Source organism: Emydura macquarii, unplaced genomic scaffold (genome assembly GCF_026122565.2).
Source record: "Emydura macquarii macquarii isolate MOO-44397 ecotype Brisbane River unplaced genomic scaffold, CSIRO-AGI_Emac_v2 contig_3511, whole genome shotgun sequence".
Classification (NCBI taxonomy): Eukaryota; Metazoa; Chordata; order Testudines; family Chelidae; genus Emydura; species Emydura macquarii.
Genome location: NW_027133648.1, coordinates 684,374 through 702,699, shown reverse-complemented (window position 1 = coordinate 702,699; position 18,326 = coordinate 684,374). Strand labels below are relative to the sequence as shown.

At 52.5% G+C, this 18,326-nt stretch overlaps 1 protein-coding gene across 1 annotated transcript in view; it reads right to left on the bottom strand.

Annotated features, from left to right (window-relative positions):
• Positions 1 to 18,326, bottom strand: part of AGAP3 (ArfGAP with GTPase domain, ankyrin repeat and PH domain 3) — a 190,427-nt gene that overhangs the window by 67,186 nt on the left and 104,915 nt on the right. Inside the window, exons 10-11 of the mRNA XM_067535720.1 lie at positions 12,900 to 13,004; positions 6,507 to 6,675 (exon numbers count right to left, since the gene is read on the bottom strand). Coding sequence (XP_067391821.1) covers positions 6,507 to 6,675; positions 12,900 to 13,004 — 274 coding nt within the window. The remainder of the gene's footprint in view (positions 1 to 6,506; positions 6,676 to 12,899; positions 13,005 to 18,326) is intronic.

The window sequence follows — 18,326 nt, the reverse complement described above, 5'->3', positions numbered from 1 at the left end:
TTTAATAAGGGGCAGTACCACCTTTGAGGGGCCCTCTGGTGCCCACCATACAGTCCACTGAATCCCTCCCTTGTTCCACTTAGAGTCCTAGGTTCTGGGCCACTCTTCGTAATAGATCCTGGTGAACCGCATTGTCTACTAGGGATGGCAGGGTCAAAGTCCTTTCCACTGCCTCACTAGGGGAGGATGAGGATGCCCTGGATGGCACCAGGCCTTCCTGACCATCTGGGTTGTGGGTTTTGCCCTGTGCCAGGTTGACATGTTCAGTGCCATGCTCCGCCCCGGTGCCGGACCCGCACTATACTCTGTGCCAGCCTTGGCGCTCATCTCGACGTCTGTCTCAGTGCCAGGAGATGTCAGGTGTTCCTTGTGCAGCCCGGGAGCCTGTCTATCAGAGGCGATCGAGTGGGAACGGCTAGAGTAAGACCCCTGGGCCTGGTGGTATGCCCATGGGGTCCAAAAGGACTATCGTGTGGACATCTGCCACTATGCTGGCCAAGGTCCCATTCTGGCGGTGGACCGCTGTGCCGTCATGGCTATCAGGTCCCTAGCCGCCTCAAAAGTGTCAGGGGCAGAAGGGAGGTCCAGCTCTTCCACCTGACTCTCCCCTACTGGTGATTCCACTAGCACCGGGATCGATGGAACCCTCCACGGTCCAAAGTCGACAGTGCTGCCTCTGGTGGGGTAGGCGCCAGGTGGCCAGGCATGGGACACACTCAGTTAGTGCTGTCCTTCTCCACTCCCTTCGTTGTGGGCGAATGCCCTCTTATCAGTCTTTTTAAGCCTCTTGAGAGGCACTGGAGGGTGGGAATGGTGCTGGGTCATCTTCGGTGCCGGGGAATGCTAGCACCAGGATTCTCTCGGTGCCAAGTCCTTCTTCAGCGCCCAGACTCTCTAACAGAGGCCGGCGCACTCCATACCGAGGTACTGTGTGCCGGGTCCGAGTGGCCTGGAGAGCTGCATCCATGAGGAGGTGTTTAAGTCTAACGTTCCTCTCCTTCTTGGCCCTAGGATGGAATCCCCTGCAAATCTTACAGCGATCCGTCTGGTGGGATTCATTCAAGTACTTCAGGCAGGATTCATGGGGATCATCCTTTGGCATAGGTCCCTGGCAGTTCCCACACAGTTTGAATCCTCGGGATTGAGGCATGGGGGAGAGGCGGGGAACGCAATGGGGAACCCCCCCAAGAAAATCTTTAGCTAACTACTAATAATTAATTCTACTCTAACTATTTACAGGAACCACAGTAGAAGACCAGTGGGGCAAACGCTTGCTGAAGCAAGAGAAGACAGGAGCTTCAACAATCGTCACGGGCAGTAAGAAGGAACTGAAGAGGCAGCAGGTTGGAAGGGCCTAATATACGGTGCCACAGAGGCATGACTCCAGGGGGCACCTGCACTGACCCGACGGGTACCGCTAGGGGAAAAATCTACCTACCTGGAATCGACACCAGCAAGCACCCGAAGCAAGCGCTTGAAGAAGAAAAATGCTATTCCACCTTAACTACAGGCATCTCTACCAGGTCAGACTCTGAACTGTTCTCTTTGGAACTTGGGAACCTTTTTGCTAGTGTCTAGTCAGAGTTGTTCCCCAAACGATATTGAGGTGAAGTCACCCAGGAGTCAGTGCCCTGCAGTTTCTAAGGATTTATTGGTCCCTACCCATTCCATCTGAGGAGGGGAGTGGCCAGAAGCAGAAGTCACTGAATTTCTCCATTTCCCACAGCGCTTCCCAGTGGTTTCTCCCACAACCACTTTCTGCCACTTTGCCCCCAGAGCACTGAACCCCCAACCTACCTGATGGACACGACCACCACCCTCTCCTCCTTCATCTGCCATGACAGCGCCAAGAAACCAGTCCATGAAGCTGGCTGGGCTCAGATGCCATTGTGGGTATTGCTGGCTTTAAAAGCTGCCCCATTATCCCTCGGGGATTTACCCTGGAGCCATCCCCAGAGAATCTAAGTGCACAAATGTAGGGTGGGAAGGAGATTTCGTCCTTCATTTAATTTTTGTCCTTCATTTTCTGCTTCTCTTCTGAGCTGTTGGGGCAGGGACTGTGTCCCCTCTTGATGTGAGTGGCACTGAGGGCGGCACTGTGGCCACTAACAGAGTACAAACGACCACATCCCTAGTTACGGCACTCATCCCAGCAGGCTCCAGCAACAGCCTTAGCTCAGAATCTCTCGGTGACACCCAAGTTCTTGTGGCTCAGTCCCCGAGGCTCCTTGCAAGTCTGGCCTTATGCTTAATTTGTTTGAGAGCTTTCCTCCAGCTCTGACTAAGAGTGCCGCTGGGTCAATGACCTTCAGGAAGAGCCTACGACACTTCATTCCTCCCATTCCGAATGTCCCTTAAAGGGACACCAACAAATGAAAATCCACATGTCTGAAAATCTGATACTTGCCCTTGTACTGTAACGCTCCAATCACTACCGCTGAGATTGAGTGTGGGAAAACCTTCACACTTTACGGTCTGTTTCCTTTATGCATTTGAGTAGTGTGCTTGGACCATTCAGGGACCCCTGGAGCACTGCCAATGACACCCTCTGTAGGCGGCACATTCTGTGGTGCTTGGGCCCACAAGGATCACAGGCTGTCAATCGCTGCTCTGCCAGAGCTTCCAGGTGGTGCTGTGGATGTGGCAATCACTCACGGACCAGGAGACTCAGGTTTTAGACCCACAGATCCTTACAGTGATGTAATCATGTCATATGCTGATGATCACACACTTTCCAGTTAACTAGTAACACAAGAGGATGTAAAACAGCAGTTAAAGTTGGATATTTTCAAATCAGCAGGCCTGGATAACTTGTATCCAAGAGTTTTAAAAGAGCTGGATGAGGAGTTTGCTGGACCATTAATGTTGGTTTTCAGTAAGTCTTGGAAACTGGGGAAACGTTCCAGAAGATTGGAAGAAAGTTAATGTTGTGTCAATATTTAAAAAGGGTAAACAGAACAATCAAAGTAATTATAAGCTTGTCAGTTTGACAAGGTAACAGAGGCTGATATGAGACTCAGTTTATAGAAGAATTAGAGGATGTAATATAATTAATGACAATCACCATGGGCTTGTGGAATATAGAGCCTGTCAAGCTAACCTGGTGTCTTTTGTGGATGAGATTACAAGTTCAGCTGATAAGGTAATAGTGTCGATGGAACGTATTTAGACTTCTGTAAGACCACCACACAACACTCTAATTAAAAATCTAGACTGATTCAAAATGAACATGGCACACATTAAATGGATTAAAAACTGGATAAATGACAGGTCTACAAATGCAACTATAAACATGGACTCACCATTGAGTGAGTGCGTTTCTAGAGAAGCCCTGCAGGGATCAGTTCTTGGCCCTCTGGTATTTAACCTTTTTATTAACGAGTAGGCAGAAAACATAAAATTGTCACTGATAAAGTTTGCCGTTGACACAAAGATTGGGGGTATGGTAAATAATGAAGAGGACAGGTCACTGATACAGAGCAATCTGGATTTGTTTGGTAAACTGGGCTCAGCCAAATAATGTCTTTCAACATGGCCAAATGTAAAAATCATACAGCTAGGAGCAAAGAATGTCGGCCATACTTGTAGGATGGGGACTCTCTCCTGGGAAGCAGTGACTCTGATAAAGATCTGGGGGACATGGTGGATAATTAGCTGAGCATGAAGTCTCGGTGTAATGCTGCAGCCCAAAGGGCTAACGCCATCCTTGGATGTATGAACAGGGGAATCCCAAGCAATCAGATACCCCTGCGTTTGGCAGCTGCTGGAATACTGTGTCCAGTCCAGGTGTCGACAATTCATGAAGGATTTTGATTAACTAGAGAGTTCAAAGAGCCACAAAAACGTTTAAAGGATCTGAACAGTGGCTCTCAACCTCGTCAGACTCCTGTACCCGTTCCAGCAGTCTGAAGCCTGAGTCCTGCCACCCGGGGCTCAAGCATATAACTTAGCTGTGTGGGGCCCCAGACAATTGCCACACTTGCCACCCCCTAACACTGGCCCTGCACTTGTGACCCCCCCCCCCAAACCCATCCTGAGACCCCCAGGTTGAGAAACACTGATCTAGATGAGTTGACGTACCCCATGGAAGACCTCTGCGTACCTCTAGGGGTACGCACACCCCTGCTTGAGAATCACTGGATTAGAAAACCTGCCTTAAAGTGACAGACACAAGGAGCTCAATCTATTTAGCTTAACAAAGAGAAAGTTAAAGGGTGATTTGATCAGTCTTTAATCATATAGAATCAAGAATATTAGAGTTGGAAGGGACCTCAGGAGCATCTACATGGGCTCTTCAATCTAGCAGGCAAAAGTATAACAAGATCCCCTGGCTGGAAGTTGAAGCTAGCCAAATTCAGACAGGAAACGCACTGTACATTTGTAACAGGGAGGGGAATTAACAGGGATCCTAGAAATCCATTTGCCATGGAAAAACATGGAATATACATTTTTACAGAGAATCTTTAGTTTTTACATGTTGTGAAAAAATAAAAACCAATATATTAACTAGTAACTAAATTTTACTGAAACTGATACCTATATATCAACAAAAATATTACAAAAATATATTACTATATATCAACAAAAATCAACAAAAATGATTAGGGGGCTGGAGCACAGGACTTATGAGGAGAGGCTGAGGGAACTGGGCTTGTTTAGTCTGCAAAAGAGAAGAATGAGGGGGGATTTGATAGCGGCTTTTAACTACCTGAAAGGGGGTTCCAGGGAGGATGGGGCTAGGCTGTTCTCGGTGGTGGCCGATGACAGAACAAGGAGCAACGGTCTCAAGTTGCAGGGGGGAGGTCTAGGTTGGACATTAGGAAAAAGTTTTTCACTAGGAGGGTGGTGAAGCACTGGAATGGGTTACCTAGGGAGGTGGTGGAATCTCCATCCTTAGAGGTTTTTAAGCTGAGGCTTGACAAAGCCCTGGCTGGGATGATATAGCGAAGGTTAGTCCTGCTTTGAGCAGGGGGTTGGACTAGATACCTCCTGAGGTCCCTTTCAACTCTAATATTCTATGATTCTGTGCTATACTGTAGCTAGGGAGACAAAGGGTCAATGTTTCATTTTAATCATGGAAAAACATGGATGTTTATGTTTTTTAATCAGAGATTTGGGGTGGGGTTGGGGGTGGGGGAGGGGTTATGGAAAACTCGGCTCCCCGGTAATTAACCACTGGAACAATCTACCAAGGGTTGTGGTAGATCTGCTGTTACTGGCCGTTTTTAAATCGAGATGGGCTGTTTTTCTACAAGATCTGTTCTAGTTTCAACAGGAATTAATTCAGGAAGTTCTCTGGCCTGTGTTACGCAGGAGATCAGACAAGATGATCACAACGGTCCCTTCTGGCCCTATAGTCTATGAATCTGTGAGCATGTCAGACTTCATCAGCCACTGACTCCCCATAGAGTATCAAGTTAAAGTCTCAGTCCTTATTGTCAAGGTATTCAATGACCAGGTCCCTTGATAACTAAGGGCTTATCTACACACTGCATTAGTGTGTAAATTCTAGTGCACACCAACATGTCGCACTCTCACTGGCCATGTGCACCCTGCTGGCATGCACAGAAAGTTCTCTTGTGCATGTTGATGTAGTCCTGGCTCAAGCAGTATTAGGTCAGCACACACAAGAGAACTTTCAGTGCACGCCAGCAGGGAGCACACAGCCAGTGAGTACGTAACATGCTGGTAGACACCAGAATTGACACCCCTGTGGGGGGACTAGCACACAGCACAGACAAGTTCTAAAAGAGCCGAAAGCTCCAGGATGAAGACTGACTGACTGCTCAGCTCCTGGGCACAGTGGAGCTGTCCAGCGCACGGGGAAAGCTCCTCTGGGCAGGAGACAGAGCTTTCTCAGGGGCCAGGCCCAGGGTATGGAGCAAACAGCACAGGAACCAAGGACCATTCCAGACCTGCCGCCTTCCGCTCCCTGTGCTGGCTGCACTCCTCTGACCTGCCTTCAGTAATAAAAACTCACCACAGAGTGGACAGAAAATAAATAAATAAAATAACAAACCCTCCCATAGTTTTCCCTTCACAGAGAAAAGAGAGAAAGAAGGAGCCATACATGCCCATGGCCAGTCCTAGTGCTCGGCCCACGCTCAGACACCACGGTGAAGAGGGCAGGAGAAAATGCTGGAGAGGATCTGTGTGCATGGGGGTAGAGAGGAGACACCTCAGGACCAGGGCAGCCCTGGGAAAAACATTTAACACTTCTTAGGGAATTGCTGGCCTCCCTTGGACGGTGATCAACTGCACTTGATTTCTGGCTCCTCTCTGGCTGTTCAAGCCTGTTCCTTCTCCAGACTGGAAGCCAGACGGCACTACCCCAACAGGGAGCTCAGCTGGTCCCCAGGCAGAAACTGGATCACTTGTGAAAAGAGCGGGAGGAGCAGGAGACACCAGAACCACTCGTGCATTGTCTGCTTTTGACTTAGCCAAATACACAGCGCGCGCGAGAGAACTGGAAGGCTGAGCCGGGCGAGAGCCATCTACTTCCTTACCTGTGCCTCCTGCGAACTGCATGCTGCTCCTCTCCTTGGCCAGGCCGTTGGTTTTGGGGCTGGCACTGGGGGCCGTCGTCGTCGTGGCCCGTGGGAGCCTCTTGCCTGGCACCTTCACTGTTGTTCTCAGCAGATCTATTTCCTTGCCATGGACATTCTGCATGTAATCCTGCAGCAGAGACAGTGAGTGTCAGGCTCAGCACAACCCTCTCCACTTCCCTCTCACTCACATACTCTGCCAGGTGCCATTGGTACCAGCCAGCAGCGAGGGGTCAGCAGGGAACTTGGAGGTGTTTAAAGAGCTCCAAATTCATCTCACCAATCTGCAACCAGCTCCTCCTGCACTCCCCTGAGCTACCAGCACAGGTGGCCTAGCGGGGGAAGGCTCCATGTCTCATTGCCAGTGCCAGCCATTTCCTGCCTTGAACAATGCCAGCCCTGAGCCAGCCAGGTCCCCTCCCACGCTGGGCGTGGATTAGAACCGGTGCTCCTGGGGTGAAAAGCTCCATGTCTCGCTGCCAGTGCCCGAATGTCACCAAAGGCTGCTGAGAGGCCACCGTGGCAGGCCCCTTTGTAAGAGCTGGAGGAAGAGTGGCTAGTCCCTTCCTTCTTCCCTGTAGCCTGTCGTCTTCGTACCAATGGAATGCAGAGCTCCCAGATCCCAGCTAACACGATCCAGCGCCAGGAACCAGTGCAGGCCACTTCCCTGCGGTACAGTCACTAGCATGACTTGAAATGACTCTACACTTTGGGCTTCTACCTCTTCTCTTGGGAAACCCTACAGCAACCAGCACATCTCCCGCACAGAGTGCCCGTACGAGCCCCCTTCGCTGCCTCTTAGCCAAGACAGCCACACTTAGCAGTCTCAGCCTCTCCCATAACCCAGAGCCCGGAGCAACTCCCTCCAATCGTCAGAATCTTTCTGGGACTGATGTATCCAGAAATAAGTGCGCTAGTCCAGGTGTGATCTCCCCACAGAAAGGAGCTGCCCTTCCCTGCTCCGGGGCTGAGAGCTGAGCACAAGGTCCCCCGAGTGTGTGTGGCGCAAGTCTCCCTAGAGCCCTAGAGAAAGGGGCTGTCCCCAAGGCAGCTCTGTCCAGAATCCCCTCCCTGGGGACTTGCTCAGTCAGCGACACATGAGTGACAGCAGCTGGCCAGGATGGAGTTGCAGCTGCAGCTCCCTTCAGCAGGAAAGCGTGGGTTTGCTCCAGTTCACAAGGAGGTCACTGAAAAGACTAAGTCAGAGCTGGTCCCTGTGCAAACCCGCTGCTTCTAAGCTAAGGAAGGCAGAGCGATGGAGAGGGCCAAGCTTGGAGCGATGGCTTCTCTGAGCCCCTTGGCTTACAGCAGAAGGCGGAGGAGAGTCTACCACAGCCTTCAGGTCACGAGGTGCAAGGATTGTAAATGCTGGGCTGCCTTCTCACCCTCTCAAGCCAGGCTGCCCTGGCCTCCCCTCACTCTGACAGCGCCTCAGCCAGGGCTCCGACTCCCAGCCCCAGCAGAGAACGGTCACAGCACTTCACGTAGTGCACCCTTCTGAGACACTGGACTCCTACGGGGACTTGACTCCAGCTGAGCAGAGTGGCCCAGTCAATGGACACGGACACCCTTGGGTGCCCCTCGCCGTCCAGCCTCATCACCAGCTACTCTGAGCAGTAGTAGGGCTGAGTGGGAGACAGGAGAAGCCCCTGGGCAGGGAATCTCAGAGGGGCTGGAGGATTTTCTCTAACTCAGCACAATTGCTGAGCTAGCCGGCTGCCTGCCGGAGAGAGCGGTCACCAGCACGCTGCTTTTATTACCTGCTATAAAGCAGCAATTTCCTCCCAACCCTCCTCACTAATTACCCAGCCAGTTCTCTCATTTCATTTTATTACTGGAATTAACAACGAGTTCAAAGCGTGGAAAGCTATTAAGATGTGTGATTAAGCCACATTCAATTAGTTTCTACAAACAATTTAATTGATGTTGCAGATAGAATTAACAGAAGGTGATTGTGTGAATGGCTCCACTGGCTGCAAAATGGGAGATGCTTTCTCACTGGCTCTGCGTAGTGTAGCCTGGCTGCGACGCCGGGCTGAGCTGCACACGCGTTCCCCAGGAGCAGACACTTGCTCTCCAAGGCTTCAGGAAAGTGACCTGAAGCTGCATTGGCCTTTCCACAGAATTTGCTCTTTTCCTCTCACAGAACAAACTCAGCCACAAATGAAGGGAAAAGAGGCACAAGGAATGGAGAAAGCTGTGCCAGCCACTTGCAGCCCTGGGCTCTGGCCCACAGGGCCTCCCGTCTACAGCCTCAGCTGCCGCTCTCACAGCTTCAGCTCAGGACAGCCCATCTGTACGGTGTCCAGAGCTGCCCACCACGCAGAGTCAATTCAGAGAGATTCCAGGGAAAGCAACAAGGGTGACACCAGCTGAGGGCTGCAAGACAAGTCTCTGCTTGAGCTGCCTGGAGACATCAGCAGGTCCAGGGTTACCTGCCCAGTACAACTAACAGGCCTCTTCATTAACTCCTGGATTGGAACAAGCTCTTACGGGAGCCTTCAAACCCCATGTCACGTCTAAGCCCTGGAGACAGTGAGGTGTCGGGGGAGGGGGAGACCTTTTCCCACTGCTGCGGCTAGAGATGAACTTGCTGAACTGGGGGGGAGCAACGAATCCCAATGAAACCAGAGAAATAATTCAGGAGAGTCCCGAGAGAAACACGAGTGCGACTCAACTTGGAAGTGCAGCTAACACACCTGGGGCAGCTGCCCTGACTGCAAGGGGGCCGGGGCAGGAGTGAGGTGAGAGGGTGGGGGGACAGCAACTCCTCAGCATGGCAGTGGGACATGACAGGAAAAGGTCACTGGGATCATGGGGCAGTGCACAGGCCTCTGCTCTCTAGGGCTGTGGAAAGCCCCCACCTGAAGGACAAGGATGATTCTCAGCTGTCTCCTCTGCGCACCTGGATTCTGCGGTTTCCTGAACTCTCTGCAGCTGAACCTCACGCCTGGCAAGTTGGAGGGGATGCTGGTGGGTACCGCAAACATCCTGAAGAAGTGAAGGGAGCTGCGAGCGTTCCCTCAGACCAGGGAGACATACCCTGACCATTGCCACACTGGCTCACTACTTCGTGTGCCTGCTGGATCCATTGCTGCTGCTGGCAACAGCACTGGAGCTGTGATCCCAGCTGTGGGAAATGCACTTCACTAGTTGGCCAGGCTGCTCTGCCTCAGGACAAAGAGAAATGCCTGCTAGCTGTCTCTGGGAAAGGCTGTCTGCTCCCTGCATAGCAGTGCCTCCTGATGCTCTCCGGAGGACAGTGCACAAGTGGAGGCCAGTCTGGGAGACCATCCCTGCAGGGCCCTTTTCCCTTCCCTGTGTTGTGTGGCTGCACCTATGCTTGCCACCTGTCCCCAGAGCAGAGTACCTGGAGCAGATGGCACGTGGCCATCCACACCTTGTTCGCAGCTCCCCAAAACTTGAGTCTGAGGACGCTTACAAGAAGTGGAAGTTTGGACAGATGATTAGGGAGGAGCATAAAGATACTGCTCAAACATGGAGGCCAAAGCACAATTGGAGTTGCAGCTAGCAAGGGACGTGAAGGGTAACAAAAGGGTTTCTACAGGTATGTTAGCAACAAGAAGGTGGTCAGGGAAAGTGTGGGTCCCTTGAAGAATGGGGGAGACAACCTAGTGACGGAGGATGTGGAGAAAGCTGAGGTACTCAATGGTTTTTTTTCCTCTGTCTTCACAGACAAGGTCATCTCCCAGACTACTGCACTGGGTGGCACCAAATGGGGAGGAGGTGAGCAGCCCTCAGTGCTCATAGAACAGGTTCAGGATCATTTAGAAAGGCTGGACAGGCACAAGTCCATGGGGCCGATACAATGCATCCAAGGGGCTGAGGGAGTTGGCTGATGGTACTGCAGAGCCACTCGTGGTGACTGGGGGAGGTCCCAGACAATAGGAAAAAGGCAAATATAGTGCCCAGCTTCAAAGAAGGGAAGGAGGAGGATCCAGGGACCTACAGACCGGTCAGCCTCACCTCAGTCTCCAGAAAAATTATGCAGCAGGTCCTTAAGGAATCCACTTTGAAGCACTTGGAGGAGAAGAAAGTGATCAGAACAGTCAGCATGGATTCACCCAGGGCAAATCATGCCTGACCAACCTGATTGCTTTCTATGAAGAGGTGACTGGCTCTGTGGATGTGGGGAAAGCGGTGGATGTGATATACCTTGACTTTAGCAAAGCTTTTGATACTGTCTCTCATAGTATTCTTATCAGCAAGTTACAGAAGTATGGGTTGGATGATGGACTATAAAATGGATAGAGAACAGGCTAGATCATCGGGCTCAACAGGTAGTGATCAATGGCTCCATGTCTAGCTGGCAACCGGTAACAAGTTGAGTGCCCCAGGGGTTGGTGCCGGGGCCAGTTTTGTTCAATATCTTCATTAATGATCTGGAGGATGGGGTAGATTGCACCCTCAGCAAGTTTGCAGATGACACTAAGCTGGGGGGAGTGGTAGATACCCTGGAAGGCAGGGATAGGATACAGAGTGACCTAAACAAACTGGAGGATTGGGTCAAAAGAAATCTGATGAGGTTCAACAAGATCAAGTGCAGAGTCCTGCACTTAGGACAGAAGAATCCCATACACAGCTATAGACTGGGGACTGACGAGCTAGGCAGCAGTTCTGCAGAAAAGGACCTGGGGGTTACAGTGGACAAGAAGCTGGATATGAGTCAGCAGTGTGCCCTGGTTGTCAAGAAGGCTAATAGCATATTGGGCTGCATTAGGAGGGGCATTGCCAGCAGGTCGCGGGAAGTGATTATTCCCCTCTATTCGGCACTGGTGAGGCTGCATTTGGAGTTTTGGGCCCCCCACTACAGGAAGGATGTGTACAAAATGGGGAGAGTCCAGCGGAAGGCAACAAAAATGATGAGGGGGCTGGAGCACAAGACTTATGAGGAGAGGCTGACAGAACTGGGCTTGTTTAGTCTGCAGAAGAGAAGAATGAGGGGGGATTTGATAGCAGCCTTTAACTACCTGAAAGGGGGTTCCAGTGAGGATGGAGCTAGGCTGTTCTCAGTGGTGGCAGATGACAGAACAAGGAGCAATGGTCTCAGGTTGCAGTGGGGGAGGTCTAGGTTGGATATTAGGAAAAACGTTTTCCCTAGGAGGGTGGTGAAGCACTGGAATGGGTTACCTAGGGAGGTGGTGGAATCTCCATCCTTCGAGGTTTTTAAGGCGCAGTTTGACAAAGCCCTGGCTGGGATGGTTTAGCTGAGGTTAGTCCTGCTCTGAGCAGAGTGCTGGACTAGATACCTCCTGAGATCCCTTCCAACCCTAAACTTCTAGGGTTCTGTCATTCTAGGACCTTTCGGAGCCAGCCCAGCATGTAGGTGCCCAGCGAGGCTCTGAGCCCCCAGGGGAGATGGTGTTGGGGAGGGTAGGAGACAGGAGGCCTTTGCCCTCTAGGGCGTTGGGGGTGGGCTCAGATAAGGCTCCCGGACTGTGGCACACTGGGGTCGAGGAGGAGAGTGAAGCAGCTTGGGGTGTTAAAACACCAGGGGTCAGAGGGACTCAGGGCTCTGAGCATGAAGCATCTTACCCCTCCAACGTAGGGTCCTGGTGGCACTCCTTTGGCTAGCCCGTACCCCCCAGGAAGTCATCCCTTCTGTCCAGAGGGGCCTGTGATCGGCAGGGCCAGAGGTGCGCCTGTGGCTACGGTTCGCTGTCGCAGCAGCAAACTGTGCTCAAGAGGGAATGGGGAAGGAGCCATTAGCCCCGCAGCAGGGAGGCGACAGAGATGGATGGAAGAGGCAGCTGTGCGCCGGAGCTGAGCAGCGAAGAGGACTGGAGATGCAGCGAGTGACAGCTCAGCTGGGCAGGCTCTGCACAAGCACCTCATCTCCATTCCCCAACACCCAGCAGCCAGGAACACGCTTCCAGCCCCAGACGGGCCCTCAGCCTGGCTGTAAGGAGCTTGCGCACTGCACCTCCCTTCCGCTGCATGGGGGCACCGGGAACTAGCTGGGAAGGAGGGGAAAAGAGGCACATTTCTTTGCGTGCTTGTCCCTGCTGAATCCTCCCTTCGGCCAGAGCACTCCACGAGTTGCTGTGATGGGAAATGCTCCAGAGGGGATGAGAGATGCTGCCCGGGCGGGCACAGGACACAAACCTGTCCTGGGAGGGGTAGGCCCAGCGTGCTTGCTGAGTTCCCATTACAAGGAGAGGCTGGAGTTCTAGGTCTGCCCCCTCTAGCTTCCCGCAACAGCCTTGTGCTTTGGACAGAGCAACGCACGCCCAGAAGGACCCACTGGAGCAGCTGAACAAAGAATTCCCCATGCTGGGTCCCTTCCCTGCCCCCACCCTGTGGTTCTGCAGGACCTGTCCAGCGCCCACTCACGTGCAGGCTGGGGTGGTAGGTGAGGACTCCGTTATCGCACAGCGTCACGTACTTCTTCTTCCACTCTTTGTTGAGGGACTTGCCGCTGCGCTTCAAGAGAATGCCCTGCAAGAAAGGAGTCAAGAACCTCAAACCCTGACCTGGCCTGGCGCTGCCCCACTGCTGCTGCCCCACCACTACTACCCCGGGAGCTGGCCCGGGCGCTGCCCCACCACGACTGCCCCGGGAGTGTCCCTCATGGGACACCAGCTCTGGCACTACCCCACTGCTACCACCCTGGGGGCGTCCCGCGTGGGATGCTGGGCTTGCCCTCCTGGGAGCAACTCCTGTGGGACGCTGGCCCTGGCGCTGCCCCACCGCTACGGCCCCAGGAGTGCCCCTCCCGGACACCGGCCCTGAGTGACTCACAGGAACCTGGGCTCCACAGAGCAAAGTCTAACCAGCTTCCCAATCGTTCCCCGGGCCATTTGCGAGCGGCACTCGATGTCCCTTCCCCACCCTCCTGTTGTCACAGGCTGTGGGGCATGGGGAAGAATGGGGGATGGCCCTTTCAGGATCACCAGCTGGTAGGGGACTAGGCCTGCCTTCCCACCCTGGAACGCCCAAAAATCAGCTTCTCGCCTTGCAGCAGAGGTTTGGCTTTGCTGGCATGGAGGGGCAGGGAGAGGCCAGTAGCAGCAGGTGGGAGGTGGGGAAGGGCTGGCCCAGACACCGCCCTGTGGGGAGGGAAGGGCAAGGTGAGCTGAGCTCCGGGGAGGTGTGGGGGGACTGGACATGTGGGGAAGTTCGTTAGGGTTCCCAAACTGACAGAGCTGCCAGGAGTACGGAGCAGCTGGGCCTGCTCAGGGGTTTGCTGCTGCTGCTCCCTGTCCGGATTCACCCTCACTTCCAGCTCCCCCCGCCGCCAGCCTGCTGCAGGTGCCCCCCGGGCCTGCTGTCCCAGGCCTGCTACAGCCCTGTGCTGGAGCCAGGCAGACTCACAACCCAACAACCTGGTTGGAGAGAGATGCCCTCCAGCATCCCCACACCCCTCACCTGGCCATCGCTCCCCACACCCCACCCACAAACGCCTGCCCACGCAAGCACAACACCCCGCCCCCCAGGAACACAACACGCTCTCCTGCAGCTCTCCACACCCCCTCAGGCCTTCTCACGCAATGGGCGCACACCCTACACAAGCCACCCAGCAGCTCTGGAGCTGGAGGCAGGCCCCCCTTGGGGCGCGAGGTCTCCAGGGGTGGGGAGAGAGTGGTGGATCCAGCTGCATCAGCAACGCCAATCAGCCTGCCGCACACAGCGCAAACACAAGAAGAGGCAATGAGCCCCCAGGACTGCCTCTTCCCCTCCCTTGCCATGGCTGGGCCCAGGAGGCTGGGGGAGGTTGTGGGCGCAGATGCTAGAGGCCAGAAGAGGCTGGCTGAAGGAGGCAGCAGAGACTCCTGCCTCCAGGGCAGAAGTGCTTCCCAAATGGGGAATGACGCTGGGCAGCAGGGCTCAGCCTCTGGCTCCTATTGAGCTGTCTGGTCATTCCCCATTGCCGCTGAGACGCTGCTCATCCTGGGTCTGTCTGGACGGGGCCGCGAGGCCATGACTGGTCACCCTGGCCAACTCACAACTTCCTCCCTAGCAGTGACAGAGGCTGACCCCTTTCGCCGGCATGTGGCTGTGCAAGGGGATGGCCACCCCACACCAGGCTTCAGCGGGTCCATTCGGCCCATTGACAGATAGGCTGACCCTGGAGGAAAGCCAGTGCTAAGGTCTAGTTGGTCAGTAAAGCCTGGCTGGGGGAGGAGCTGGGCCGGGATTTAGAAAGCCAGGAAGCTGGGAACAGGAGGAGGCTGCAGGGAAGGGGACCATGCTGGTGCACTGGGGGCTAGACGCTAGTTATCCCTGAGAGGAGGGAGTTGTGAGGCTGGCGAACCCAGAGAGGGAAGCCAGGAAGGGAGAAGGCGGCTCGGGGGGAAGCAGCGAGATAGGACAGTGCAGGGCGTAGCTGCTGATCAGAGTAAAGGGCCGGCCCAGGTTCCCCTACTAGCCCCTGGGGACATGACACAGGCCCGGCAGAGGACAGCTGACTGCCTGGGATGGTTTGTCTGAGAAAGACTGTTACATATCCCTCCCGCCCTCACCACCAAAGGGGAAACCACGTAGTGACCTGGCTGGAGGGCTGAATCACAAAGAGGGCTGCAGGGTGAGACAGGACGGGTGAAGATACCAGCCGAGGAGGGCGCAATGCCTGCAGAACTAATCCCCAGGACGGCCTGGAGGCGGTGCCACCGAGCGGTGAGGACAGCAGACCCAGTCACAGGCTGGTTGAGGCCATGACTGCACCACCGGCACTACAGTGCCGTAGCCCCGTAGTGTAGACGCACACTACAGCGACTGTTGGTGTAGTAACTCCACCTCCCTAGGCAGTGGTGGCTAGATCGATGGAAGCATTCTTCCACCAAGCCAGCTGTGTCTATACCAGCGGTTTAGGGTGGCGTACGCATGGGGCTCACGGGTGTGGATTTTTCACACCCCTGAGCGCTGAGGCTTTGTCAACTTAAGTGTAGACTAGGCTTGAGTGGGGGGGAGCCTGGGGTCAAGCACCATCCACAGAAGGAGTTCGCACCTAGTGTAGATGGTTTTAACACAGTTGTGCAAACACACAGTGCGCTTCCCCTAGTCTAGACAAGAGGAGACCTGTGCTCAGCTCCGCCAGGGGAGGGAGATGGGAGCCAGAGGCTTGCATTGCAGAGAGCAATACTGAAAAGGGCCTCCTTCAAGGTGTCCCAGCCAAATCAGCAGGAGTGCTCAGCACCTCCCAGGACGGGAGGCAAGGAGAGAACTGGGAAACAAAACAAGATTGAAAAAGGGAGTCTGGGGAAAAAGCTGGATCTAGCTAGTGGTTGGGTCCAAATCCCAAAATGCCCCAACCTCACTAGAGAACAAGTCTAGCTGTTCCCTCAACAGCACTGCAAAAATCTGATCTAAGACCTCCACACTGCTAGAACAAGCCAGTTCTGGGGCCCAGGCCCACTGCCTAAACTCCACGGGAAAGATCAAGTATCTGACATCCTGGGCAACACAGTCACACATACATGCAGTGTCACACAGACTGCCAACAGTGATACAGAGCAGGCAGAAGTGTTCAATACATATTTCTGTTCAGTATTTGGGAAGAAGCTGGATGATCGAGATCGAGAGTACTGATTATTCCCCTCCATTTGGCACTGGTGAGGCCACATTTGGAGTATTATGTCCAGTTTTGGGCCCCCCAATACAGGAAGGATGTGGAGAAATTGGAGAGAGTCCAGCAGAGGGCAGGGAAACTGATGAGGGGGCTGTAGCACACGACTTATGAGGAGAGGCTGAGGGAACTAGGCTTGTTTAGTTTGCAGAAAAGAAGGATAGAGGATTTGATAGCAGCCTTCAACTACCTGAAAGGGGGTTCCAGGGAGGATGGAGCTAGGCTGTTCTCAGTGGTGGCAGATGACAGAAGAAGGAAAAATGGTCTCAAGTTGCAGTGGGGGAGGTCAAGGTTGGATATTAAGAAAAACGTTTTCACTAGGAGGGTGGTGAAGCGCTGGAATGGGTTACCTGGGGTGGTGGTGGAATCTCCATCCTGACAGGTTTTTAAGGTGCGGCTTGACAAAGCCCTGGCTGGGATGGTTTAGTTGGGGTTGGTCCTGCTTTGAGGAGGGAGTTGGAGTAGATGACCTCCTGAGGTCCCTGCCAACCCTCATCTTCTATGAATTACTCACAGTTTACAATGCTAAGGAAATACTTCCTATTACTGCAAGAACTGGGGAGGATGTTAAACATTAATTGCTGAAGGTAATCATCTTCAGATCGTCAGGCTCAGGTAACTTGCACCCAGGAGTTCTAAAACCATTTGCTGAGGTGGTCTCTGGGCCATTAATGTTGATTTTTAACAAATCTTGGGACACTGGAGAAGTCCAAGAGGACTGGAAAAAAGCTAACGTTGTGCCGATATTTAAAAAGGGTAAAAGGGATGACTCCAATAGCTACGGGCCAGTTAGCCTGACACTGATACCAGACAAAATTATGGAAAGGACCAATATGGAAAGAAATTAGTTCAGAATTAAAGGACTGCAGCGTAATTAATGCCAATCAACAGTGTTTTATGGACAATAGATCTGGTCAGACAAGCCTGATACTAATTTTTTATGAGCTCATGAGTTTTGTTGACAAAGTTAATTGTGTTGACATACTCTGCTTAGACCTCTGTACGGAACTTACTGCTATATGACGTTTGATTAAAAAATTACTACTGTACAAAATCAATGTAGCTGATAAAAATGGAGTAAAAACTGGTTAAATGATAGATCACAAAAAGTAACCGCAAACAGTGAATCATCATCCAATGGAAGCCTTTCTAGAGTGGCTCCGCCGGGACCAGTTCTTGGCCCAATTCTATTCAATATCTTTATCACTGCTCTGGGAAAACATACACAAAATTGGTGGAGAGGTAAATGTTGGGGAGAGTCAGTTGTACAAGCCTATCTGTATTGCTCAATGCTAAGGTCCTACATCTAGGAACAAAGAACGTAGGCCAAAGGTACAGGATGCAGTGACACACAAAGGGACTTACAGGTCCTGGTGGAAATCGAGAGAACAAAGGCGCTCAGTGTGATGCTGTAGCTAAGAAGTGAATGCAATCCATGGATGTATAAGCAAGGGAATATCAAGTAGAAGTATGAATATGCTTCCGCCTCTGTACAAGGCATTAGTGAAACCATGCCTGGATACTGTGTCCAATTCTGGTGTCCACACTGCTGAAGGATGTTGACAAATTGGAAAAGATTTAGGAAGGAGACACAAGAATCATCTGAGGTCTGGAAAACATGCCTTATAGTGAGAGACTAAAGGTGCTCAATCTAGTTTATCCAAGAGATTAAGGGGTGACTTGATCTTGGGATCTACAAGTACCTACGTGGAGCAGAGATTTCTGATAGCTGAGAGTCTTTACTCTGGCAGACAAAGGCAGAATGTTAGCCGACGGCTGGCAGCTGAAGTGAGACATTCAGACTAGAACAGGGCACCACACGTTTACAATGAGGGGTTTTACCATTGGAACAACAGACTTAGGGACGTAGTGAATTCTCCATCACTTGGAGTCCAGATCTCTTTCTAATAGACCAGCTCCAGCTCAACCAGAAGTTATGGGCTTGACTCAGGAATCACAGGGTGAGATTCCCTGATCTGTGTTATGTAGGAGGTCAGACTCTCTGGTCATAATGGCCTCTTCTGGCTTTCTGTTAATAATTGCTACAAACCAAAAATTCTACCATGTAAACAGAGACCAAGTGTAACTCCCCTATTCTGCTTGAAAAGTCTGGATCCTGACATGTCTCAGTGTAACAGCATTGCAAAAATATTTATTTATTACCTGTGTCCTGCTACACCTCGTCAATTCTGGCC